Here is a 23350-nt window from a genome sequence, read left to right on the forward strand (position 1 = left end):
AATGAGCTTTAAAATAAATATTACTTCTAAATGACCTGCTGGTCTGTAATGGTTTTGAGACCTTTATCAGGAATGTTGTAAGAATGCATTGTTTAGAGCCATTGCCTTGTTAATAAAAAGTTGATGGACTGAACTGGCTTTTAAAAAAATAAATAAATAAAACAAAACTGTTTTTTTATCTGAGCTATCTATTTTTTCCTCTTTTTAAAAGTTCAACAATGTATCATTTCATCATTTCCAGTCACCTGAGGTCCCACATAACTCCAGATGTTTTAGACTTGAATTTTCATAAATCCCATATTTCCCTTTAAATTTCAATTTCCATAATACTCCCTGTGGCAGTAACTATGATAGCAGTATGAAAATTAAAGTATTGCACAATTGAAGGAAATGATAGTAGAGAAGTGTCTTAAAAAGAAACAGAATGAAGTGCATCGGTACAAATCCAAATTGGTTATGGAAAGCCTATGAGTTGTTCCTGACATCCAAGTCCAGATCCCTCTTTAGTATATATAATTTTAATGACCTCTTTTTAATCATTATTGTACTTTCTGCATCCCTGTTTAAAATGGATTCTTTCCCCATCTGAAAGTACTTTGAATTAGGAAATGGGGGTGAATTTCAAAATTTATCTTTCCACACCTGGAAAAAAAGATATTTTCTTCACTGAAAAAATGGTTCTGTTAGAAGCAGTGAGTTTTTAGATATGATTCATACCTGAACATTTCAATCCTAAGCATAATCATTTGGGAATAAAATACAGTTAAGTACTGCTTACTATTAAGTATACATACAAAAGCTCAGGTTGAAATACTCTAGCAGAATATTATGAATAGTATTAGAAATAAACAAATGTTCTAAACCACAAATTATTACAATATAATATTAAATCTTTTTAAATAGTATATTAAATAAAACTACAACACACTTTATTTGACAACAATCTCTTTAAAATAATTGGCATTTCCTAACTTCAGCCTTCAGAATGACAGGATAAAGAACTTTACAATATTGTTTTCTTAATATAATATCCTGAAAACATTTTATTTAGGAATCTGATTGAGCTTGGTAGTGTTTATGTACACTGAGCTGGGAATAAACTTTTAAAACTTGATGGGAAATAGTGAGTTATTAATGAATATACTTCATAGGACTCTAATTGTTATAAAAATAAGCCACTTTCTAGTGCACTGCTTCTCAATCCTGGCAATTTTAATAGCAATAGCATTTAAACTTATATATCGCCCCATAGCACTTTACAGCACTCTCTGTGCTGCATACATTGTAAGTAATCTGGGTCCTCATTTTACCAACCTTGGAAGGATGGGAGATTGAGTCAATCTTGAGCCCCTTCAGGATTGAACACCAGGCTGTGGGCAGAGTTTGCTTGCAATACTGCACTTTAACCAATGCACCAGAGCTCTTTTTTAAGATGTATAGATTTCAACTCCCAGAATTCTTCAGCCAGCTTGATGGTTGGAGAATACTGGAAATTGAAGTCCAGATTTCTTAAAGTTGCTAAAGTTGAAAATATGGGTTCTGTAGTTAAGGCACCACACTAGAAACAAGGAAACTGAATTCTAGTCCCACCTTAGGCTGAAAACTGACTTGGTAACTTTGACATAGTAATTCTGTCTCGGTCCAACTCACCTCACAGGCTTGTTGCTATGGGGAAAATAGGAGGCAGAAGGAATATTAGATAACTTCACCATCTTCCTTGAATTACTTATAAAAATACAGGTAGCCCTTGACTTACAACCACAATTGAGCCAAAATTTTTGCTGCAAAGTGAAACATTTGTTAAGTGAGTTTTGCCCCATTTCACAACTTTTCTTGCCACTATTGTTAAGTAAATAATTGCAATTAAGTTAGTAACATGGTTGTTGAGTGAATCTGGAATCCCTATTGACTTTGCTTGTCAGAAGGTTGCAAAAACTGATCACATGACCCCGGGATACTGCAACTGTCATAAATATGAACCAGTTGCCAAGCATTTGAATATTGATCATATGACCATGGGGATGCTGCAACCGTTGTGTGAAAAATGGTCATAAGTCACTTTTTTCAGTGCCGTTGTAACTTTGAATGGTCACTAAATGAACTGTTGTAAATCGAGGACTACCTGCAATATCTAGAAAACAAACATCTTCTCCTGTCAGTAATCCTCTAGATGTGTAGGAACTACAGTTTCCAGAATACCTGGCTCATACCAAGATTGAACATTCTGAGAAGTAACTTTGGCAGTCTCACCATTTTGGAGATTGCTAGTTCAGAGCAGTCTGGTCTGACATATAACATCATTAGAAACAGAACAGAATGCATCTGAAGGCAGCATCAGAGAAACAAGGAAGTGCAAAATAACGCTAACAATTAGAACAATTACAAGCAGCAAAAAGACAGCAGTATAAATAGAAACTACAGAGTCCTGAAATAGAACATGAAAGAAAGCAAGTATAATGAAATTAAAAATTCTACAGCAGTGTTTTTCAACCTTGGCCACATGTCTAGTTGGGGAATCCTGGGAGTTGAAGTCCACATATCTAAAAGTCGCCAAGGCTGAAAAACACTGTCCTTCAGTAAATCCAATAGATATACCGGATAATACAAGAGTTATTTCCATGTGTCCTGAATACTGGCAAGGCAATCATTTCTTTTATAGTCATTTATATTGATAAACTGATTTTGATATTATATTTTTATATGTTTATTGTTTAAAAGAGGAATCAGGATTAAGATCTATTTGTCTATTTCTCCATCTGTCTATCTAGCATCTACTCTTCCTCCTTCTCTCTCTACACTTCAGTCAAAGAAACTGTTGGTGGTTTCAGCAATTAAGACCCAGTAAGGTTAACATTTCAATAACAGCATGAAATGAAAAATAAATAAATAACAGTCAAACATTCTATTATTATATTATAAGAGTCTGAGAATTTATTCTTACAGTTTTCAAGTTTCTGTACACCCTAAACTAGCATTAAAGATACCTTCCTGAACTTCATGTCATTTTTGCTTCCTTGGTTTTGCCATTTTCCTTGAATGGGGCTTGACAAGAGTCAAGCCATATAAGAATTTATAAGTAATTATCAACACTTTGAACTCTACCTGAAAGCAAATAGGCACCAGATCAAGACAAAAAATGAGAGCAGGAAAATTGTATTATGGTCATAGACCATTTATGATTGTAAGCCACCTGGAATTACCTTGATGTAAGATGGGAGGTTTATTAATTTATGAATAATAAATAAAAATACCCCACATTAAAAATAAAAAAGCAAATCAGGGTAAGAATGTTTAAACTGGTAGTAGGTTTCACTGGTGGACAATTAAGTCATATTTATTTTTATAAACAGTATAGCTATATTCAAGAACACTAAATCATGTTGATCTGATAACAACTGTGCATAAAAAGATCAGAATTTCTTGGGTGTTTGACGGTGTGGAGTTATAAACGGGGATCTTTATACGGGACTTAAATGAGTTTAAGAAAGAAACAAAAGTATTTATTTTGGGCTACAGGTCTCAACCAAAGAAGAATTTATCTGATGGGCTGCAGGAGGGGAGCCTTTTCAGCTGTGGCACCTGCCCTACAGTACTCATTCCCTCTGCGGTCAAATTGGTTTAACCTTGTTGGCCTTTTGAAAAAGGATGAAGACATGGCTTTGCCATCTGGCCTTGGGATCAGGTAATGGTGGTGTGGAGCCTATAAAGCAGGGGTGTCAAACTGCCGGCCCACAGGCCAGACGGATCATCTGGAAGCTGCGCCCACCCCATTGCTGGCAACGGCAAAACTCTCCTGCTATGTTGCATGACGTCACGTGACATCGCGAGTTTGACATGTCTGATATAAAGTAATGATAGTGAATTAGCTACACTGTCCTTACTGATTATATTTGTATAGGTTTTTTTAAAGTATGTTTTATTAATTTTTTAACATAATCACCTTAATATTTGGTAGACAGTGCATTGTCTGGGTTCACATTTAACAAACATTCACTAATAATTAAATTCTATAATCTATAATCCACATGATAACTTTACTTGATTTCCTCTTTTCCGACAGTGTTCTCTTTTACCAACCTTAAGTTAATACAATTTTATTGTTTTAATAAATGATAATTAAATATAAAAGTTTTCTAATATTTCTACAAATAATAATCACATCAATATAATATTCCTTTTCTATCTAGTCATTCTGGTTGTCTCATTATATATCCTGTTTACAGTTCTTGTTTACATTTGTTTTTCCCACAATGTTCTAAACATTTTTACTGGTTAAGATTTTCTCAGTTAATTACATTTAGTAAATTTAAATCTATTTTTCTCATGTAAACCAACCCAATACTTTTACCTTTCTTAAGGAATAAATAAAACTAAAAAAGAGAACAAAGAAGAATAAGAAAAAGAATAAAATAAAAAGATAGTATGCTATTTAAAATCCCTACAGGCTAATGCATAGTTATTTCCAAACAAATTTTGTTCTTTTTTCCCATAATTCAAAATGTATTTAATCTTGAGATATTCCATTTAATAATCTAATCCTCTAGTCTTTTAGCTCAGTCACATTTTAATCCATTTATAATTTCTTAAAGTCAATCACCTTTAGATATCTAAAACATTTCCCTTATATAAGCCATTCCAACTCTTTTATATTACTCATATCCAAAAATAAAAAAGGAGAAAGAAAAAGAAAGTACTATGCTATTTGAGGAGCTCTTCCCTCTTAAAGTCAAATTCACATCCAAAATTTTTCTGTTTCTTTAAGCATTCTCAAATAAGTGTTTCTTTTTTGAATATTCTCTGATAGGCCCCCTCATCTATTTTCTTAATTTTCACTTTAGCCTTTTTCTTTTGCGCAATGTCTTTCTTAATATGTTCTGCTGAGTCAAAGAATCTTTCCATATTCTTATAGGTGTTACTGTAGATATAAAAAGTAAGTCAAGTACAGTATCTTTGTTAGAGGCATTTGCCCACTCATTTTTGTTGAAAATCTTTTTCCTTCTTTTTCTTTCTGCTTCTTATTTTTTGTCCCTCCAGTTCTAGTGTTTTCCCTGGCATCTCTGCAGTCCATTTTATCCAGTCTTTTTTCTTCTCCTCAAATTATTTTGTGGTGTTGAAATATAGGTTGTCTTTTCCAAATCCAGTATTTCTTGTAAATTTCCCCCCCACACACACACTTGGATTATATCATACTTCTTTGTTTTGTAGGCTTCCGTCTTTAGGTCTCTATCCTCAGATTTGTATTCAGTTATCTTCTCTGTTGTATTTTCCTGGAATTTTTTTTGTTGTAAAGTTGAATTGGAGATAAATTTGTTTATATTTTCAAAGTTATTTTGGATTTCTTTGTGGTTTGAAATCATTGTTATTTGAATTAGTTGCAACATTCATATGTCTCCTCTTGAAAAGTATTTATTATTTCTTGGTAAGTTCTTTCTATAAAACTCTGATTTTCCATGATGACCAAGAATCCAATTCCTCCCCCCTCTTTGAGGTCAGAGTTAAATAGATACTTATAATCAAAAAAGTTTTTTTTTGTTCCCTAAAGTTTGTAAGTCTCACTTTATCTGCAGCCCAGATTGGTTTTTTTTTTGTCTCAGCTGTTCTCTATTGTTAAAGCTTTGAAGGTCACAAGTAGAGATTAGTTTTTCCCAGATTTTACCAAGTCTTGTATGAAAGCCATAGTTGTCATAGTCTTTATCCACCAGTAGATGTTGGCACTGGTTTATTTTTCAGATTTTGGTCCTCTATAAAAGGTTTAATTTGCCGCTTCCGTTAGCAAAAGGGTGGGGCAAAAATCCCCCTCCTTCACTTTCTTTGGGGGTGTGTGTATTGTTTTTGTTTTTAATTTTGTAAGCCACCCAGTCACATATATGAAAGGGGCGGCTATGTAAATTGAATGAATTAATGGATGAATGACACTAGTTCTGGAAATGTGGGGTTATACCCTATAATAGAGTCAAGGTGATGAAATATGAGGGGAACAATCAACAGTCTAGAAAACAAATTAAATCCTGGATCAGACTTGCCACATCAGTATTGAGAGTCTAGACAAGGCCAAAATAGGCATGCAAAAGAATTTAGCAAGATAGGAAACTTAAGATGCTTTTATCCTCTTTTATCATCTTTTAGGTAAATATTACAAGGGATTCAGTGACTGTGAACCTGAACTTAAGAACAAAGTCAGAATGAACATATTGGTTACATGAGGAACAGGTTCTGCATTTCTAATTGCTTTAAACCTACATTAAAAGAAAAAAAGACAGAAGCAAAATTAGTTTGAACTTTTTCAGGTCTAGATTGCTTTGCCAATAGATCTCTAGACTGGTCAATTTAAAGTTTTTCTCTGTAGATAAAAGCATTACTGGCAGCCTTAGGGTTGTAATTAAAATGGAAACCTGCATAATAGTAGTCTAATCAATGATGGAAACCTTTACTGATATTTCAAACATCAGATATAACACATAAAAAATGGTGCCCTAACTAACAGCTTATACAACCTCCTAAGTTTATGAGTCCTTTTTACAGAGCAAATTGAAAACTTTGAACCACGTTCCGGGTATATGTTCTAAGGAAGATAATAGGGCTCAGAATGCACTTGACAGAGAACCAGCTAGCTTACGCTTTTGCAACTTATGCAATATCATAGGAGCCAGCCAGTCTACAATCTGTACAAGTTAGTTATTAAAACTAAATAAGTTCTTTCCATTTAAAATATGAAATGCATAGGAATACTTATAATGAAAATCATTTTCAGAATTGTGGTATTCTTGCTAACGTATTACTCATACCCATTACCCATCACAAACACAGAACCTTATCTAAGTAGAATAGAATAAAGCTGGAAGGGACCTTGGTGCTCTTCTAGTCCAGCCCCCCGCTTAAGCAGGAGAACCTATACCATCTCAGACAAGTGATTGTCTAGCCTCTTCTTAAAAATCTCCAGTGATGGAGCACCCATGATTTCTGAAGGCAAACTGTTCCACTGGTTAACTGTCCTCACTTTCAGGAAGTTTCTTCTTAATTCAAGGTTGCTTCTCTCTGTCAGAATCCATTTATATCATATTCATAAATGGAATGTTTCAAACATTATTCCATGGATTCTGCCATCTCCTGAAGAGAAGAGGATAGATGTATATTGAACAGGTATTAGGCATTTCAAAGGAAAGGAGAAGCCTTTTGAACTGGGGAAACAAAAGGGGGGGCTAGCATCTGGCTTTTGTCACGGAAGACAGCAATAAACATGAAGGGTCCTAAGTTCCTTTTTCCCACGAGATGGATGATACGAGAGAAAGGATGGGGGACTGACCAAATGGGGTTAAGGGGGGTTAAACCGGGAACTCTTTATAAGGGTTTACTTCATGGGATAATATTAAGTCCTGTCTCGTTTCCTACAACCAAGCATGTCATAGTAAAGATTCTTTTTGGAATAGATTTGACTCCAAGAATTTTGTCTTCCTAAGACGTGGTTTGGGGTGGGTCCTGACACTCTCTTTGATCAGTTTCCAACCTTTGTTTCTTCTCCTACCCTCTGGTGCTTTGGTGAATAACGTGACCCCCTCTTCTTTGTGGCAGCTCCTCAAATACTGGAATACTGCTACCATATCTGTTCTATTTCTTCTTTTCTTTAGACTAGCCAAACCCAAGTCCTGCAGCCGTTCTTTGTATGTTTTAGTCTCCAGGCCTTTGATCATCTTAGTTGCTCTTCTCTGAATTTTTTTTAACTCTCAACATCTTTTTTGTGATATGGTGACCAAAATTGGCTGCAATATTCCAGGTGTGGTCTTACTAGGGTTTTATAAAGTGGTACTAATACTTTGCGTGATCTTGATTCTATGCCTCTGTTTATACAACCCAGGATTGTATTAGCTTTCTGGCTGCTGCTGCACACTCTGCCTCATGGTTAAGTGATCGTCCATTAGGACTCCAAGGTCCCTCTCACAGTTACTGTTTTTAAGCCAGGTCTTACCCAGTTTGTACTTGTACCTTTGATTTTTCCTGCCTAAATGTAAAACTTTGCTTTTCTCCACACTGAAACTCATTTTGTTGGACAGGGCCCATTGTTCAAGTTTGTCAAGATCTTTTTGGATTCTGAGTTTGTCTTTTGGGGTGTTGGATACTCCTGTAAGCTTGGTGTCATCTGCAAATTTGATGAGTTCCCCTTTAATTCCCTCATGTAAGTCATTTATGAAGATATTGAAGAGCACTGGGCCTAAGATAGAACCTTGTGGTACCCCAATGCTTACTTCTCTCCATGTGGATGTAGTGCCGTTGAGGACTACTTGTTGAGTACAGTTTGTGTAAGTGATGTTGCAGCATATTACATAACATAATCAAAGAAAGCTCTGTTTCAACTTGCTATATCTATACCATGAGGGAGCCGGTTTGGTGTAGTGGTTTAGGCATCAGGCTAGAAACCAAGCAGACCATGAGTTCCAGTTCCAACTTGAGCACAAGACTAGTAGGTGACCTTGGGCCACTCATTTTCTCTCAGCCCTAGGAAGGAGGCAATGGCAAACCATTTCTGAAAAACCTTACCGAGAAAACTCAAAGATTTGTCCAGGAAGTCTCTGAGAATTAGACATGAGTGAACAGAAAGAAAAAAGAATCCATACCATGCCTTCAAATGACTGCATTTCTAGATAATTTTTCAAGTATCCAACATATCTATGGTAGCTTTTCTCTTACTGTAGGAAAAGTGGTAAGTAAATCTTGAACAGGATGAAATTTTATCAGTTAATGAGTTAAAGTACATATTTATGTAATTTGTTGACAACTAATCAAGAACAATTTCATTTACCTTATTTAAAGGCAGTGAAGATCAGCTGTGCTGCTACCTACCTGCAGTCAGCTAACTACATTTAGTAAAATCACGGGAAATGTGTTACTTCATTAGGTGTTGTACCATCAGTAAGGTAACCAATACTCCAAAGAGTGAAGAACTGTCAAAACCAGCACTTAAACCTACATAGGCTGGAAGCTAATAAAGTCAACAAAGCACATACCAGTTGCATCCACATTCTGTTACTCCAAAGACAATGTCAAAGACAGATATTGGCCCAACTATGTGGAGTATCTACTAATGCAGAGACCTTTGTTTACTTAAAACATTTATATAGCAGCCCATTTTATACCAAATGTATACCATACCATGGGCAGTTCCAAATCAAGAATTAAAACAACATAAAAACCAGATTGAAACCATAAGCACTAAACATATTAAAAATAAAAGCCCAGTGCCAAGTTGAGCTTCTGATATGAAGTCAACTCTCTGCTTTTCAGAAGGCTAGGATGGTCTGCCAAATCTCTGGGAAAAGAGTATTCCACAGGACAGATGAGGCCTCGGCAAAGGCATCTTTCCTAGTTTCCATGAGGTGGCAATAATTAAGGGAAGGGACTAAGAGCATGCCTACCCTATTAAACCCAGTAGGATATCAATAGCATTTAGACGTATATACCGCTCCATAGTGCTTTATCTGGGTGGCTTACAATGTCAGCATATTGTCCACAACAATATGGGTCTTCATTTCACTGGCCTTGGAAGAATGAATCAACTTCGAGCACTGTCAGGATCAAACTCCAGGTTGTGGCCAGAGTTTGCCTGCAATAGCGTATTCTAACCATTATGCCACCACCCCACCAGTAATGGATAGATGTTCTTAGGGAAGGTAGTGCTGCAGATAATATGGCTTTGTGTCATATAGAACTTTTAACCATTTATTTACCATTAAATCTATACCTTTATATCTGTATGTTTTCATCATCTCCACTCCAAAAGACTGGATTATTTTCAAACAGATCTATTATCCTTTCTCTTCATTTTACCAACATACAACATTCTGTTCTTTCTTTCATCTAATTCATCCTCTTCATCATTTATTCCTTTCTAATTCCAAGTCATATCTTCTGGCCATCATGAAATGGGTCCACAAATATTAAACCTAATATTCACCTTGGCTTTGGTCAATTGAGGGTTTCTCACAATACTTTTTAGTAAAGTGTGCACTAAATCGGGGATTGTCAAACATTTCCCAGCCCACGGAAACTATTTCCTAAAGTTAGGGTTTTTTAACCTTGCCAACTTGAAGATGTGTAGACTTCAACATCTAAAATTTCTCAGCCAGTAGCCTGTCAAGTTGCCAAGTTTGAAAAACACCGATCTAGAACAGGTGTTTCTCAACCTTGGCAACTTAATGTGTATGGACCAGCTCCCAGAATTCCTAGTGTGGCTGGCTAAGGAATTTTGGGATTTGAAGTCCACATATCTTAAAGTTGCCAAGGTTGAGAAACACTATTCTAGAAACTGCTTTGCAAGCCAACATATCTTATTGCACCTTACCAGCTCAGGAGTACATATAGCGCGCCACCCACCCACTCAGGAGACTTTTTATTAAGATTATTACTAGAATGTTACTCTAATAAAAGTATTTTGCTCTGAATCTAATTCTGGCCATCAACCTCCTCTTCACCTTCTGGGCAAGGACGTGCTGCGGGCGGCTGTGCTCGCCTGCTTCCATCTCTGCCAAGACGAGTCTTGACTGTTTTTTATCAATTTCTCCCAGCCAGTCGCACTTGCTTGCTGTCCTCAGGACGGGGTGAGGAGAAAGCGACAGGCGGGCCAAAACAAACAAACAAACAAAACAACTCTCCCCTGGATGGGGCTGAGAGAGCAACCCGAGTTGGTTGTAATCACACCCCTAAAGAGGAGAGTCCTTAAAATAGGGGAGGAGAGATAATGACAGCGCTGTGGGCGCTGCTCCTAACACGGCGGGACCGACTGCCGGGAGCTCCCGCAATCGCAGCCTCCGTCTTCCAAGGCCGGCCGCACCTTCTCCCCGTCGGCCGCCTGCGCCCGTCCCGCCAAGAGGCGCGCGCAATGGAGCCCCCGCGGCCCGCGCCGCTCGCGCACATTTTCAAAGGGACCTTCGTCCACTCCACCTGCACCTCCCCGATGGTCATCCTGCAAGGCCACCTGTTGGGCGTAGCGGAGAGCGGGAAGGTGAGCCTGGGAAAGGGCGGGAGGAGGGAAGGGAAGCGCGTGCCTTCTCTGGCACGTGGGGGGCCCGAAGGACGCGCTCTAGGCGGCGAGGGTCCCGAGTTGGGCGCCCAGGCCGGAGCTGAGCGGCTAGCAAGGAGAAAAGGCGGCACTTCGACCGGCCGGCTGTGGCTGGGGACCGTGCCTGGGACCGGGGGAGAAGTCTTGAGGGCAGGGCGGTGGAAGCGATATTTTTTACCCGTGTTTCCCCCCCCCCCCCAGTTGGCATGTAACCCGCCGCCGGTTGTAGAAACCCCGAGCTAGAAGAAGGAGGCGGAAGGGCGGCCGGTTGTCGTGATTCACATAACTTACGTAACACCTGTGAAAAAGGGAAAGACATAACGAAAGTGGGTTTAATCGGATCCATTCTCTAAGCGGGGAGCTCGTTTTCTGGTTCCTCAGAATCGCTCCAAATGATCAGCCGAGGCAGAAGAGACATAGGGATGCGAAGATAAGAGGTGTTGTTGATAGAAAGCTGGTAGTCTCCAATACATTAAAATCTCTTCCCGTCTGTAAATGGCAGTTTAGGAAGGTGCGCAAATTATGCCAACTATAAAGAGGATCTGATAGACTTAGAGACATTCATCACAATAACGCCCCTCCCCCCTTTTTTAAAACAACAACAACAACCCCCTTTTTCTAAAGGGTTACAAGGAGTGTTTTCAGTGCTGGCAATTATCAAGCAGGACAAGAAAAAATGATGGAAATAAATAATAAATACTACCGTTCCCTGAGCCGGTTCGTTATTTGTCAACATAGAGGAGAAATTCTGCAGTTAATATAAAGAAACACTTGTCATCTTTGGATGTCTTTTTTAATTCTGATTTTATATGCATTTAGCAGGAATTAATCTATATTCAGTCAGGTTAAAAAAACTTCTGCGCTCATCTCCTGGACCTGGAAAACATCATGATGGTGTGTTTGTTGTTAAAAAATAAATTAGTAATGTGGAGTGTTGAGAACATGCATCATTTGCACTGGAAAATAAAGAACTATAAAAAGGTTGAGACTATTGAAAAATTAATGACTAGATGTTTCAGGACAGTGCTCAGTGCTGATCCTCTTGTTCAGCTTGCCAGATTGCTCTAATCTAAGATATTACATTAATACAATGTTTAATATTACTTTATAGTATGAAATCCTGCAGAAAGTGTTTCCAGTTTTTTCACTATTTCATCCATTCTGATTTTTGGTTCCACTAGCCAAAGACAATATTTGTTCTACTATTAGATAAGCAGTATCAAACAAAGCTTCCAAGCTTTGATACTTTAGCCATCTGGTTCTATATATCATTAAATGTCAACAACTCTAGTCTAATTAGATGCTCATTTAAGAAGTGTAATTATATGTTCCACATTCATTGGTGGTATACAGTTAAAGGCTTAATGAAGCATATTATTGTGCAAGCTCATACACTTTCAAATATGTGTATGCGATTAGAGAACAGATGATTGCAGTGACTAATACATGAATGTGTTTGGCATAGTAACCACATCTACTTTGTGGCTCTTGATTTTGCAGATCATTTAACTCCTTCCATTTTTTCTGTAGTACTACATATTTACTTGGCTCTCTATGCCTTTTTGTACACTTGTAATAGTTACTTTATAAAGTGGCAGTTTTTCTCACAAAATAAGGGGCAGCCACACCATTAGATTACAGTGTAGAGCTTATAACAATTAGGCTTTAATAAAACTGCCAAGGTTCAATAATGGTTTGGGTTGTGGCCCATTTTGGGAGAAATAGTAAGAGGTATAAAGGATGAAATGGTGCTTTACCTGGCTGCAATGCTTTAGGCAACCATTTTGTCCTGTGATATTCCTTCCATCCCATAAGAGCCAACAGGGATCCCAAATTTTGGCTCTGCCAATCCTGTGATGGCCATGGAAGGGAAATTGACAGGGCATTTTTGTACTCCTCATCTAGCAGATGGTTTTGGTCAGCAGTTGTACTCTGTTAGTATTATTGAGATTTTTTTGACCAATTTTCTTCTATTGAATACAGAGCTTTGTTTTCTTCTATTGAAGACAGAGCCAATAAAACAGCTTCTTAAACCATTTACTGCTTTCTTATAGATATAGCACAAGTTATGAGAGACAAGTTGTAGCTCCATCAGCTTTTGCATATAGTAGAGAAGACGAGCCATCTTTCTGTTAACAAGTTGTTGAGCCAGTCCTCTCACACTTATTTTTTATAGTAGTCATGTATTATTTTTGCTTACTTGCAGTTGAGGAGAGGATTCAGTGGACTTTGGTCCTAGAACAATCCTGGGAGAGATGCCATGCAGCTATCAGTTCCTACGAAATAGTGATAAAAATGACATGGGAAAAGTGGTAATCTGACAGAAATTTGGTGATTTTTTTTTCTTTATGTTTGATGGCTCATTATCTTCCACTCTCTTTTGAAATTATCCTTTGACCTATCTGGTTGCTGCCTAGAACAATGGAGACAAGGCCATGTAAAAGGTATAAAAAGAAGGAGACAATTGGTTTCAATAGAAGAGAATACCCTGCATGTAACTTGGTACTATATATAAACAGGGAGCAAACCCTACACTCATTTGCACTGATGATGTTACCTAGCTGGGTAATGAAATACCTGCAAGCAAACAATTAAACTCAAAGAGCACCAAGGACTCCACAAGGGAAGATTAGTTCTTGAAAAGTTCCAGTGAGTCTAGTTCAGGGGTCTTTAAACTTGGCCCTTTTATGACTTGTGGACTTCAACTCCCAGAATTTCTCAAAGAATTCTGGGAGTTGAAGTCCACAAGTCATAAAAGGGCCAAGTTTGAAGACCCCTGGTCTAGTTACTATAAGGAGGCCACCAAATGCAGGCAGATGGGCTTCTCCTGTTCCATTCCTAGGCTATAAAATGTGCTCCTTTGGGAGATGTGATTAGGCTCCACTCTTGTTTTTAGAAGATTGTTAAGCAGATTTTTATATTTTTAGGTTTCTTTAAACAAATATAATCAGTTATTCTCAGAAACAATCTTAAGACAAGTAAAGCCTAACTTTTTAACACTCCAAAGAGGGGGGGGAAACTGGGTTATTGTGTGATGGGACATGCTGGGGATGTCATGGATTCAAATTCTGCCCAGATTTTAATTTAATTTAATTTTAATTTATTAATATTTCTATACCGCCCTTCTCCCGAAGGACTCAGGGCGGTGTACAGGGCAAGAATAAAACACAGAGATTTACAAAAGATAAAAGATAAATTAAATACATGCCCAATTAAAAATACAGTAATACATAGTAAAAGTAACCCCAATAAAAAATAGTTAAAAAACCCCACCAATCCCCCCTCAGGCCAGGCCGGCTTGCTCGAACAAGTATGTTTTCAGATCGCGGCGAAAGGAGCGAAGATCGGGCGCCGTCCAGAGCTCAACCGGTAACTGGTTCCATAGCTCCGGGGCGCCCACAGAGAAGGATCTCCCCCTGGGGGCCACCAGTCGACATTCTCTGACCGGTGGCACCCTGAGGAGGCCCTCTCTGTGGGAACGCACAGGGCGGAGGGAAGTAGACACCGGCAGCAGGTGTTCCCTGAGGTACTCCGGACCCCTGCCATGTAGGGCTTTAAACACCATTACTAGCACCTTGAATCTCACCCGGAAGACAACTGGTAACCAATGCAGCTCACGGAGCAGAGGTGTGACATGGGAGTATCGGGAAACTCCCAACACAACTCTCGCGGCTGCATTCTGTACCAGTTGGAGCCTCCGGGTGGTCCTCAAGGGAAGCCCCATGTAGAGAGCGTTGCAGTAGTCTAGACGAGAGGTCACGAGCGCATGAGTGACCGTGCATGAATCATCCCGGCTTAGATAACTCAGCATCCCCAGTTAAAAGCAAAAATTAGATGACTTATTTCCCTCCTATTTCTTGTAATGCTTGTAGATGTACTATTAGAAAGGAGGCACAAAAAGAATCAATAATTCATCGTGCTGTTTTTTTTTAATGCTGCGATTTTTGTTTTTTCCTGAAGAGTTTCCCTAACTGGACATGCAGAAAGGTTCAAAATGGAAAGATATGATGTGGCAGAAGATGAACTTGTCCCTGTTTCACTCCATGTAACCTTCCAGGTTCAGAGAATAACAATTAGGCAATTGTTAGGTACAGTTAGGCAAGGTATAATTAGGCAATGTGCAGGCTCATCACAGCTAGTGCAATAATGATTGATTAAAGCAGTTAACAGCAATTGCTTTTAGGCTTGGAGCCAGGATGGAAAATACTTACCTAATAGGGATGAGTGTCTGAAAAACTGGCATCTATTGTTTTAGCTCAAGGAATTCACTGATCATTGGAAGAAATAGTAAAACCTAAAAATAATATTTTATTTTAGTATTCCTACGCAAATTCTTTGAAATGTAGGAGCACCTCATTTCAAATCACATCTTTTTGAAGGTTCATGCGGAAGTTGCTCCTGGCTGCCCCTTTATGTGTAAAGTGAAGTGGCTCCCTGTGCATCCACACACAGGCACACGCAAGACAACTAGGAGTAGTTTTTGCAGTACCCATGAAAATTTGGCTGGAGTAAGAGGCTGCATCTCTCATATCTTTTTTGATGGATGGGCACAGCCCTATGTGATGGTTCCTTTAATTCAGCCAACATTTGCATGTATTTCCTCATATCCTGTCTTTTCTCATATCCTTATTGCTCAGAGTTCTTCACTAGAATACAAATGGCCATAAAAGTGGAAATACAAGAACCTTTATTTGGTGATGCTATTAAAAGGGAGATACATGGATAAATAATTTTGACTTTTACAATCTCTGCTTCACTGTTTTTCTTCTTTGAAACCCTTATGCTTAGCTAGGTAAAGATAGTCTTTGAATTGCAACCATTCATTTAGTAACCATTAGCAGCACTTGGTTATAACCATTCCTTGCACTTATGACTGTTGAAACATCTTCATGGTCACATGATAACAATTTGGGCACTTAGCAATCAGCATGTATTTATTACAGCTGCAGTGTCCTGGGTCAGGTGATTGCCATTTGTAACTTTCCAACTGGCTTCTGACAAAGTCAAAAGGGGGAAAGTTGGATTCACTTAATAACTATGTGATTCACTTAACAAGTACACTGATTGGCTTAACAATCATGGCAAAAAAGTTTATAAAATTGGGTGCGATTCACTGGTTTCAATTGGGGACATAAGTCAAAGACTACCTGTACTATACAAGAACACATTCATTTTCAATGAACTGATTATTTGTCTGTCTTTTAATTTTTTTGCAGATAAATAATATGAAACAACTGTGGCAGAGTTTACACAGTGTTCCAAGGCATTCTCAATGTTTTTTAAAATTGTGTGGGTACATGGGTACATATAATACATTATACTAAACCAAGCCAAACTGCACTTTGGATTTACTCAGTGTGTTGAACCTAACTTCTGTGTAGATGGATGGAATATTCTACAGAAGAATACTTTCCATGTGACAATATTTTCCATGAAAAATCTTGGAAGATAAAGGAAGGCTTTTCAAGATAACTTACAATAACTGGGAATGAACCAATATTATTCCTATTTTTAAAAAATTAAAACATACACCCCATAAGGCACTGATGTTGACATAACATCTTTCAATAGAACGTATCATTTAGAACCAAAGGTGCTTTTTCATGAGGCAACTGGACTTCTTGGATGAGAAGCGAAAAGTCTTCAAAGAGAAAAAAGAAGTCCAGTTGCCTCATGAAAAAGCACCTTTGGGACAACCATGACCTGGATGATTGATAATCTCCATGGACATATCATTTAGAATATATGTCAGAGGTCCCCAAACCTTTGGACTCCAGGGACCGGTTCTGTGGAGAGAGTTTTTTTCGCGGACTGGAGGGGGCGTGGTTTTGTGTGATGCCTACATCCTGCAGATGGGTTTTCACTTGTTTGCATGGACCGGTTTCTGGCATGCCACGGACTGGTGCCAGTCAACAGACCAGGGGTTGGGGACCCCTGATATAGGTACAGTGAAATTAAGTCACCTTAACTTCTTATGACATAAGTCACACCTTTCTCTAGGTTCCCCCAATATGTCCTTTCCCTGTCCATCTTTTGCTCAATCTAAGTAATAATTTAAAATGAGACTTTCCTACTACTGTCACTATCCTAGTCTGAAATCCTTACTTTAGAGTACCTGCCACTTATTCCATTCCAGAGGTACATTCCTTTGTCTGCACGATGCATGTACCTTTTAGGTAGTTTATAATTAACTTTTGTTTCAGTTTATTTATCATTGTCTCACGCAAATGTATAATTCATTCAAGTTCAGCAATTTGGGGGCTGGTCCATTGCGGTGCAACTGGCTCATGAAAAGATTCATCTGTAATATCAGAGACATTATTTTATGATCTTGCGTCAGGCACAAGTTTTTTTTTCAGCGGAATAGGTTCACTATGATATATCAATGGATGAACGTTTGAAAAATCAGATTATGTTTCTATGTATATTAGTTTATGAACTAACCTTTGCTTTATCATCTGATTAATGTATACTTATCAAACATTGCTGACAATCAAAAAAAGCAGAACAGATCCTATTGACCTGCCTTTGCAATTTGTTTTTAGCAATCCTAGTCTTAGTGGCCCATATGTGTTTGCTTTCTTCAGAAAGTGATATTTGCATAATAAATACATTATTGCACTATATGCTGTTCTGTAATAAAATGATTGCAAAATACTCTGCTATGAATATAGCATTGGCAGCCTGTCTTCCATAACAACAATCCTGCTTTCAACAGTTACCATCTGGTGCTACTGTATTTCACTTTTTCCGGTTGTGAAATTTTTGTTTAATACAGAGCATTATTTCCCCCCCCAGTTTACTTTAACATCTTATTTTAGTTTCTTATCAAAAGATCTGAATGTATGTGTAATTTGTAGAATTACATGCTCATGTGGAATCATGCCATATTATTTGATTTATAGTCCCTCATCTCACGAATGTGATTCTGTGTGGCTTAGAATGAAATGCATACAACTAGATACATAAAATAAAAAAAATTAAAACACATAATGTAAATATCCTCCCTTAGGAGACTTTACTTGGCAGTGCTATTAAAAAGAATAGGAGATACAATCTATCATAGAAATCAAAGTTTTACAGCACAAAAAGATAATGAATCTGCCTCTTTTTCACTACCCAAACTACTGTATTTGCTAAGTTGCAAAAAATGTATCTAGTGACTGGTCAAAAGTAATGAAACAATAAGACATTTCCAAGTTGTTCTCCACTATAGGAATTATTGCTGATACTGCAAATAAAGCATTTGACGTCACTGAAAGGAATTTAGTTTCAACAAATCTAATAAAAAGAGGTTCTGAAGACTTAATATGAGATTATTATATCTGTAGAATGCCAGGCATCATTGCATCAATAAAGTTAAAAATATTACACAGTTATATGATAAACAGAATACATTATATTTTGCAGTAAATTATTAAATGAGTTATTCCTAGAGATTAACATTAGATTAACAAGAGCCTTGGTGGAGCAGTGGGCTAATGCCTCCTTAAGTAACACCAGCTGCCTGCAATTAGTGCAGGTTCGCATCCCACCAGGCTCAAGGTTGACTCAGCCTTCCATCCTTCCGAGGTAGGTAAAATGAGGACCCAGATTGTTGGGGGCAATAAGCTGTAATAATGCCGCTGGGGGGGGGCGAAAGCCCTAATAAGCAGGCATATACATAGAATGAAGGCTACTGCTAAGCACATTTGATTTGTGCTTAGATTGTAAGCCGCCCTGAGTCTTCGGAGAAGGGCGGGATATAAATGGGATTAAAAAAACAAAACCTCAGGACATGGAAAGTGTATACCTTTTAGGGCACTACAATCATCTGGTAATTAAAAAAAATCAAGACATTAAGTTTTAAGTTTATTATGTTAAAAAAGCTATCAATCCAAAGATAAAACAATGAGAAAACATGTTGTAATGAAACAGAGTTCAAATATTTAAAGATTTAGCACCTGAAATTCTGCAGAAAGAAGTCCGCTTAAAACTTTGAATACTTTAGAAAATATGGGAGAATTTATCTCCTGATATTCCTCTTCAGATTAGAATTTAGTCTATGTGGGAAGAAAAAAAAATTCAAATCCATAATTAAACAGATGAATCAAATGATTCAAAGAATAGAATAACTTTATTGTCACTTTGAATACACTAACTGGAATACATTAAAATGAAATTTTGTTGCATATAGCTTTCAAAGGGTCACCACCTGCAATATACACTGCATAAATATGACAAAAATAAATAAATACGGAATGATGCATATACCCACATATAAGAAAGACACAGAGAAACAACACAGTCTAGTTCAGATTATGTATACATATGCATGGCGAGAAAAACAAATCTTGCAAGTTTACCAGACGGATGGTCTAGGGAACAAAGCTATTGTTGAATCTGGTAGTCCTACTACAAATACTTCGAAACCTCCTCCCGGAGGGGAGCAACAAAAACAGACCGTAAAGTGGGTGTGTGGGGTCTCTAACAATGCTTTGAGCTCTAAGCACATAGCGCTTATAAGCAGCATCCTGAATACCAGGAAGCAAGCTTCCTAGGATCATCTCAGCTGTCCTTACCATTCTCTGTATGGACTTTCTATCTGAGGCACTGCTGCCACCAAACCAGACAGTGATGCATTTGTTAAAATGCTCTCAATCGTGCCTCTGTAAAAAGTGGCCAGGGCAGAAGGAGAGAGATGATGAAATGAAGTATTTTGAATTGATCAATCAAGATAAGTAGATCATGCCAAATCCCACCCAAAGAGGCACTGAGAGGAGGAAGATCTACTATCAGCTCTGCAGTGGAAGAAGAAAAGAAATCCAAAAGGGGAATAATAAGTGATAATAATGTTGAAAGGAATAATATACCGGTACATATAGATGCTATTTCTACACAGTGTTTAATGATTAAAAACTAAGTAAACAGACAAGAACTTTAAAAAGGAAGTTCTTTTTCTTTTTAGTTTTTAGGTAATTCGTTGCAATTTTATGTTATACCTTGAAATTAGAGGAGAGCAGCAGAGGTCTATAGTTACACACACCCCAGAATAGGTTTATCTGTGTGACAATTGTATTGTCACTTCTGGAGGTGACAACTCCTATTAATCTTTCTTCACATCAATCACTATATTATTATTATTAAAATAGTGTATTTTGCAGGGCACTATGTAAGAAAGCCATTTTAACATGTTCTTGTTTGAGGATAGCAGAAAGGTAATTATTTTTAGATTCTATGTTATAACTGCCAAACATGCAACTAGCATTTGCTCACCTTTGCCTCTGCAAAAGCTTTGTAAGGCTTGAGGTTGGGGAGGAGCAAACTAGAGTCAGATGGTCATTTCAAAAACATAAAATAGTCACTTGTTTTTAAGCAAGCAAGGACTGCTCCAAATATCTATTAATTCAGAATGATGGGAAGAACAAATGTGAAGTTTAAAGACTTGAGTATATCAACATCATTTACATCTTTGCACTTACAGGAGGAAATAAGGCATTATATGTGGCTTCATTGTTTTCTTCAATGAAGATTCTGCTTTAACTGATCCATGTCTGAGTTTTCAATTAAGACAAGCCAAGACGTCAAACTAAGGAGGAAATGTCATGAAATTTAAACCTAAACCCAAGTTAGGAAGCCTGAAGTGATCAGTTTATATTAAGATAATATTGTATTATACAAGGATGCCTGGGAATCAAATTGTACTTCAGACAATGTCCTAATGCAGCATCGTTTGCAATATTAAATATAATGCAGAAACGTTATGCATATCTTAAGTGTAATATCTCAGACATATCTCCACTGCTCTTTAAAATATCAGCATTGGGAACTTCGATTGCAGTAATTAGAAAATTTTGTAATTAGTAATTTTGTTTGAAGAAAATGTCCAGCCATCACTGTTACCAGAGAGAGGAGAGGGAGTAGAAGGAATAGGAAAAGACGGGCCAGCGAGAAGGAGAAGCAGTAAGCTGGCTTTACAGACTGAGAGGCAGAAGTGTTCAGTAAAGGAAGAGTAGGCATTCCTGTTAATACTACGTAGTGAAACCAGGAAGTAAACTCATGGCTCCTTAAGGACAACCACTGTAATTTCTTTATTGCCTGGTTTCAAAGTCCTGATAAAAGGTAATATTTTACATGCACACTCATAGGAAAAGAAAAAATCACAAAGGAAATTGAAAGAAGGAAAAGGGTGAGTGAAGAAATAGTTTGGTAACCTGTTTCTGACATTGTGAATTTTATTTATTTAGTAAATTTATTGGCTGCCCATCTTATACACATGACACGAATTAAGGGTGAGCATTTTTGAATCTCTATGTATTTGACTGATAGAGGGACTGCTTGTGATTCTTTACAGCTTACACTGTAAAGAAAATTAAAATAGCCACGGTTAAAGAAACACCAAACAATGGTGGCAGAGAATGTTTCTCTGGAGTAAAGCAGCTGGTGCAGCATGTTCAAATAGCTCTCCCCAGGTGTTACAGGGAGAGGCATCTCTAAAATACATTAAATACTCCACAGTATACACACACACACACACACACATATATACATACATACATCATACATACATACATACATACATACATACATACATACATACATACATACATATATATATATATATATATATATATATATATATATATATATATATATTTCTTTTGGAACTTCCAAACTTAGCTTATGGTAATTTGTACTGAGAGGAACAATAAGCTGTTACTGATCTGTAGGATATCACAAGACATTTAATTCATCACTATTACTGTATCTTTGAATTTGAACTAATGGCTGAAATGTTTAAACTGATCTTCTGAAGGTCCAATGCATCACAAAGATATCTAGCCACACCAGTTTTATTCTAAGATAACTGTAGGTTATTTAATTTCAGTCAGGAGCAGGATTAGCTCCCTCTGGATGAACAAGAACTTTGAGTCAATAAGAGACCGAGGACAGACATGATGAATTTTTACACTTTAAGAAAAAAGCTAAACAGTGGCAACAAGAAATTACAAGGTGTGCTGCCAGCTATAATGGATACTGGGAAACCAGCTGGGATGACTGCACCCTATTTCATTTGGCTGGTTCCTGTATTAATGACATATTTTCAACAGACGCAATGACAGGAGTAGACCACAAGCACAGAGGAAAACATCTTTAGCATTAGGCTTCTTCTATTATCTGACCTGATCTCAACCGAAGGTACTCAGACACGTGACTCCCACGGGGCTGAACAAGTATCATTGTTGCAGTCTTAGAATGAAGTGACTGAAATTAGTGGATTACCTCTGGAAATATCATCAAATAAAGTCATCCTCTTCAGCTTAAATCCACCATTGCTACTTCCTGCCTTTTCCATGGCTTACCAGGAACTTCTGGGGTAGCTAGAGAGGTGGTGCTAAATACAATGATTCACAGCAGTGGAAATTCTTCTTGATAACATTTTGTTGGAAGACCTGGCATGGCCCAGCAATTGTTAAAGAATTACTGAATTGCTTGAAACTCCTGAATGAAATGAGAGGCTTTTGTGATGGCTAAAGACCAGAAGATTATTAGAAAAAAGGGAAGATGTATTCATAAATAACCTTAAAACATAAATTTTAACCATAATTTTAAAAGACACTTGGCAAGCATAAAATAAATGGTCATCTTTCTGAAAGTCAACACTTCCAACAAAAGTATAGTTCATAGTTAGCATTCATATCTCTAGTTGTGGACAATAGGCTAAGGATAGTAGCTTTCCAGTAATTGAAATAGTGTGAACCACAAGAAGTAGATCAGGTCAAGAAATCAACACATTAAGGCTAAAGGTAAAGGTAAAAGGTAAAGGTTCCCCCGCACATGCGTGCTAGTCGTTTCCGACTCTAGGGGCCGGTGCTCATCTCCATTTCAAAGCTGAAGAGCCAGCGCTTGTCCGAGGACATCTCTGTGGTCATGTGGCTGGCATGACTAGACGCCAAAGGCGCACAGAACGCTGTTACCTTCCCACCGCAGTGGTCCCTATTTTTCTACTTGCATTTTTACATGCTTTCAAACTGCTAGGTTGGCAGAAGCTGGGACAAGTAACAGGGACAAGTAACAGGTGCTCACTCTGTTACGTGGCACTCGGGATTTGACCCGCCAAACTGCCGACCTTCTGATCGACAAGCTCAGCGTCCTAACCCACTGAGCCACCGCGTCCCCTACATTAAGGCTACAACTACAGTAATTTTATTCAAACTGGCTATAGTAATACACACATCTTGCAAATGTGATTATGCTATATCTCCTTCCTTTCTTATACTTATTTTGAACTATGGAAGTGTCACTCAGAAACATTTTCAG

General features: G+C 37.7%; 1 protein-coding gene and 1 long non-coding RNA gene across 3 annotated transcripts in view; one reads left to right on the top strand and one right to left on the bottom strand.

Moving 5' to 3' along the window:
- The first annotated feature begins 10622 nt into the window (after positions 1 to 10622).
- GDA (guanine deaminase) overlaps positions 10623 to 23350 on the top strand; it is a 42625-nt gene continuing 29897 nt past the window's right edge. For both annotated transcript variants that reach the window (XR_014491669.1, XM_083355915.1), the window contains exon 1: positions 10623 to 10993. Coding sequence is in view for 1 of the 2 variants with exons in the window: in XM_083355915.1 (XP_083212041.1) it covers positions 10730 to 10993 (264 nt within the window). In the remaining variant the exon portion in view is untranslated. The remainder of the gene's footprint in view (positions 10994 to 23350) is intronic.
- LOC310636257 lies at positions 19011 to 22643 on the bottom strand. The gene is made up of 3 exons (XR_014491671.1): positions 22313 to 22643; positions 20512 to 20618; positions 19011 to 19092 (listed from the first exon to the last, which is right to left on the bottom strand). It is a non-coding gene; the product is annotated as an uncharacterized lncRNA (long non-coding RNA).

Source organism: Vipera ursinii (assembly GCF_947247035.1).
Source record: "Vipera ursinii genome assembly, chromosome: 2".
Classification (NCBI taxonomy): Eukaryota; Metazoa; Chordata; class Lepidosauria; order Squamata; family Viperidae; genus Vipera; species Vipera ursinii.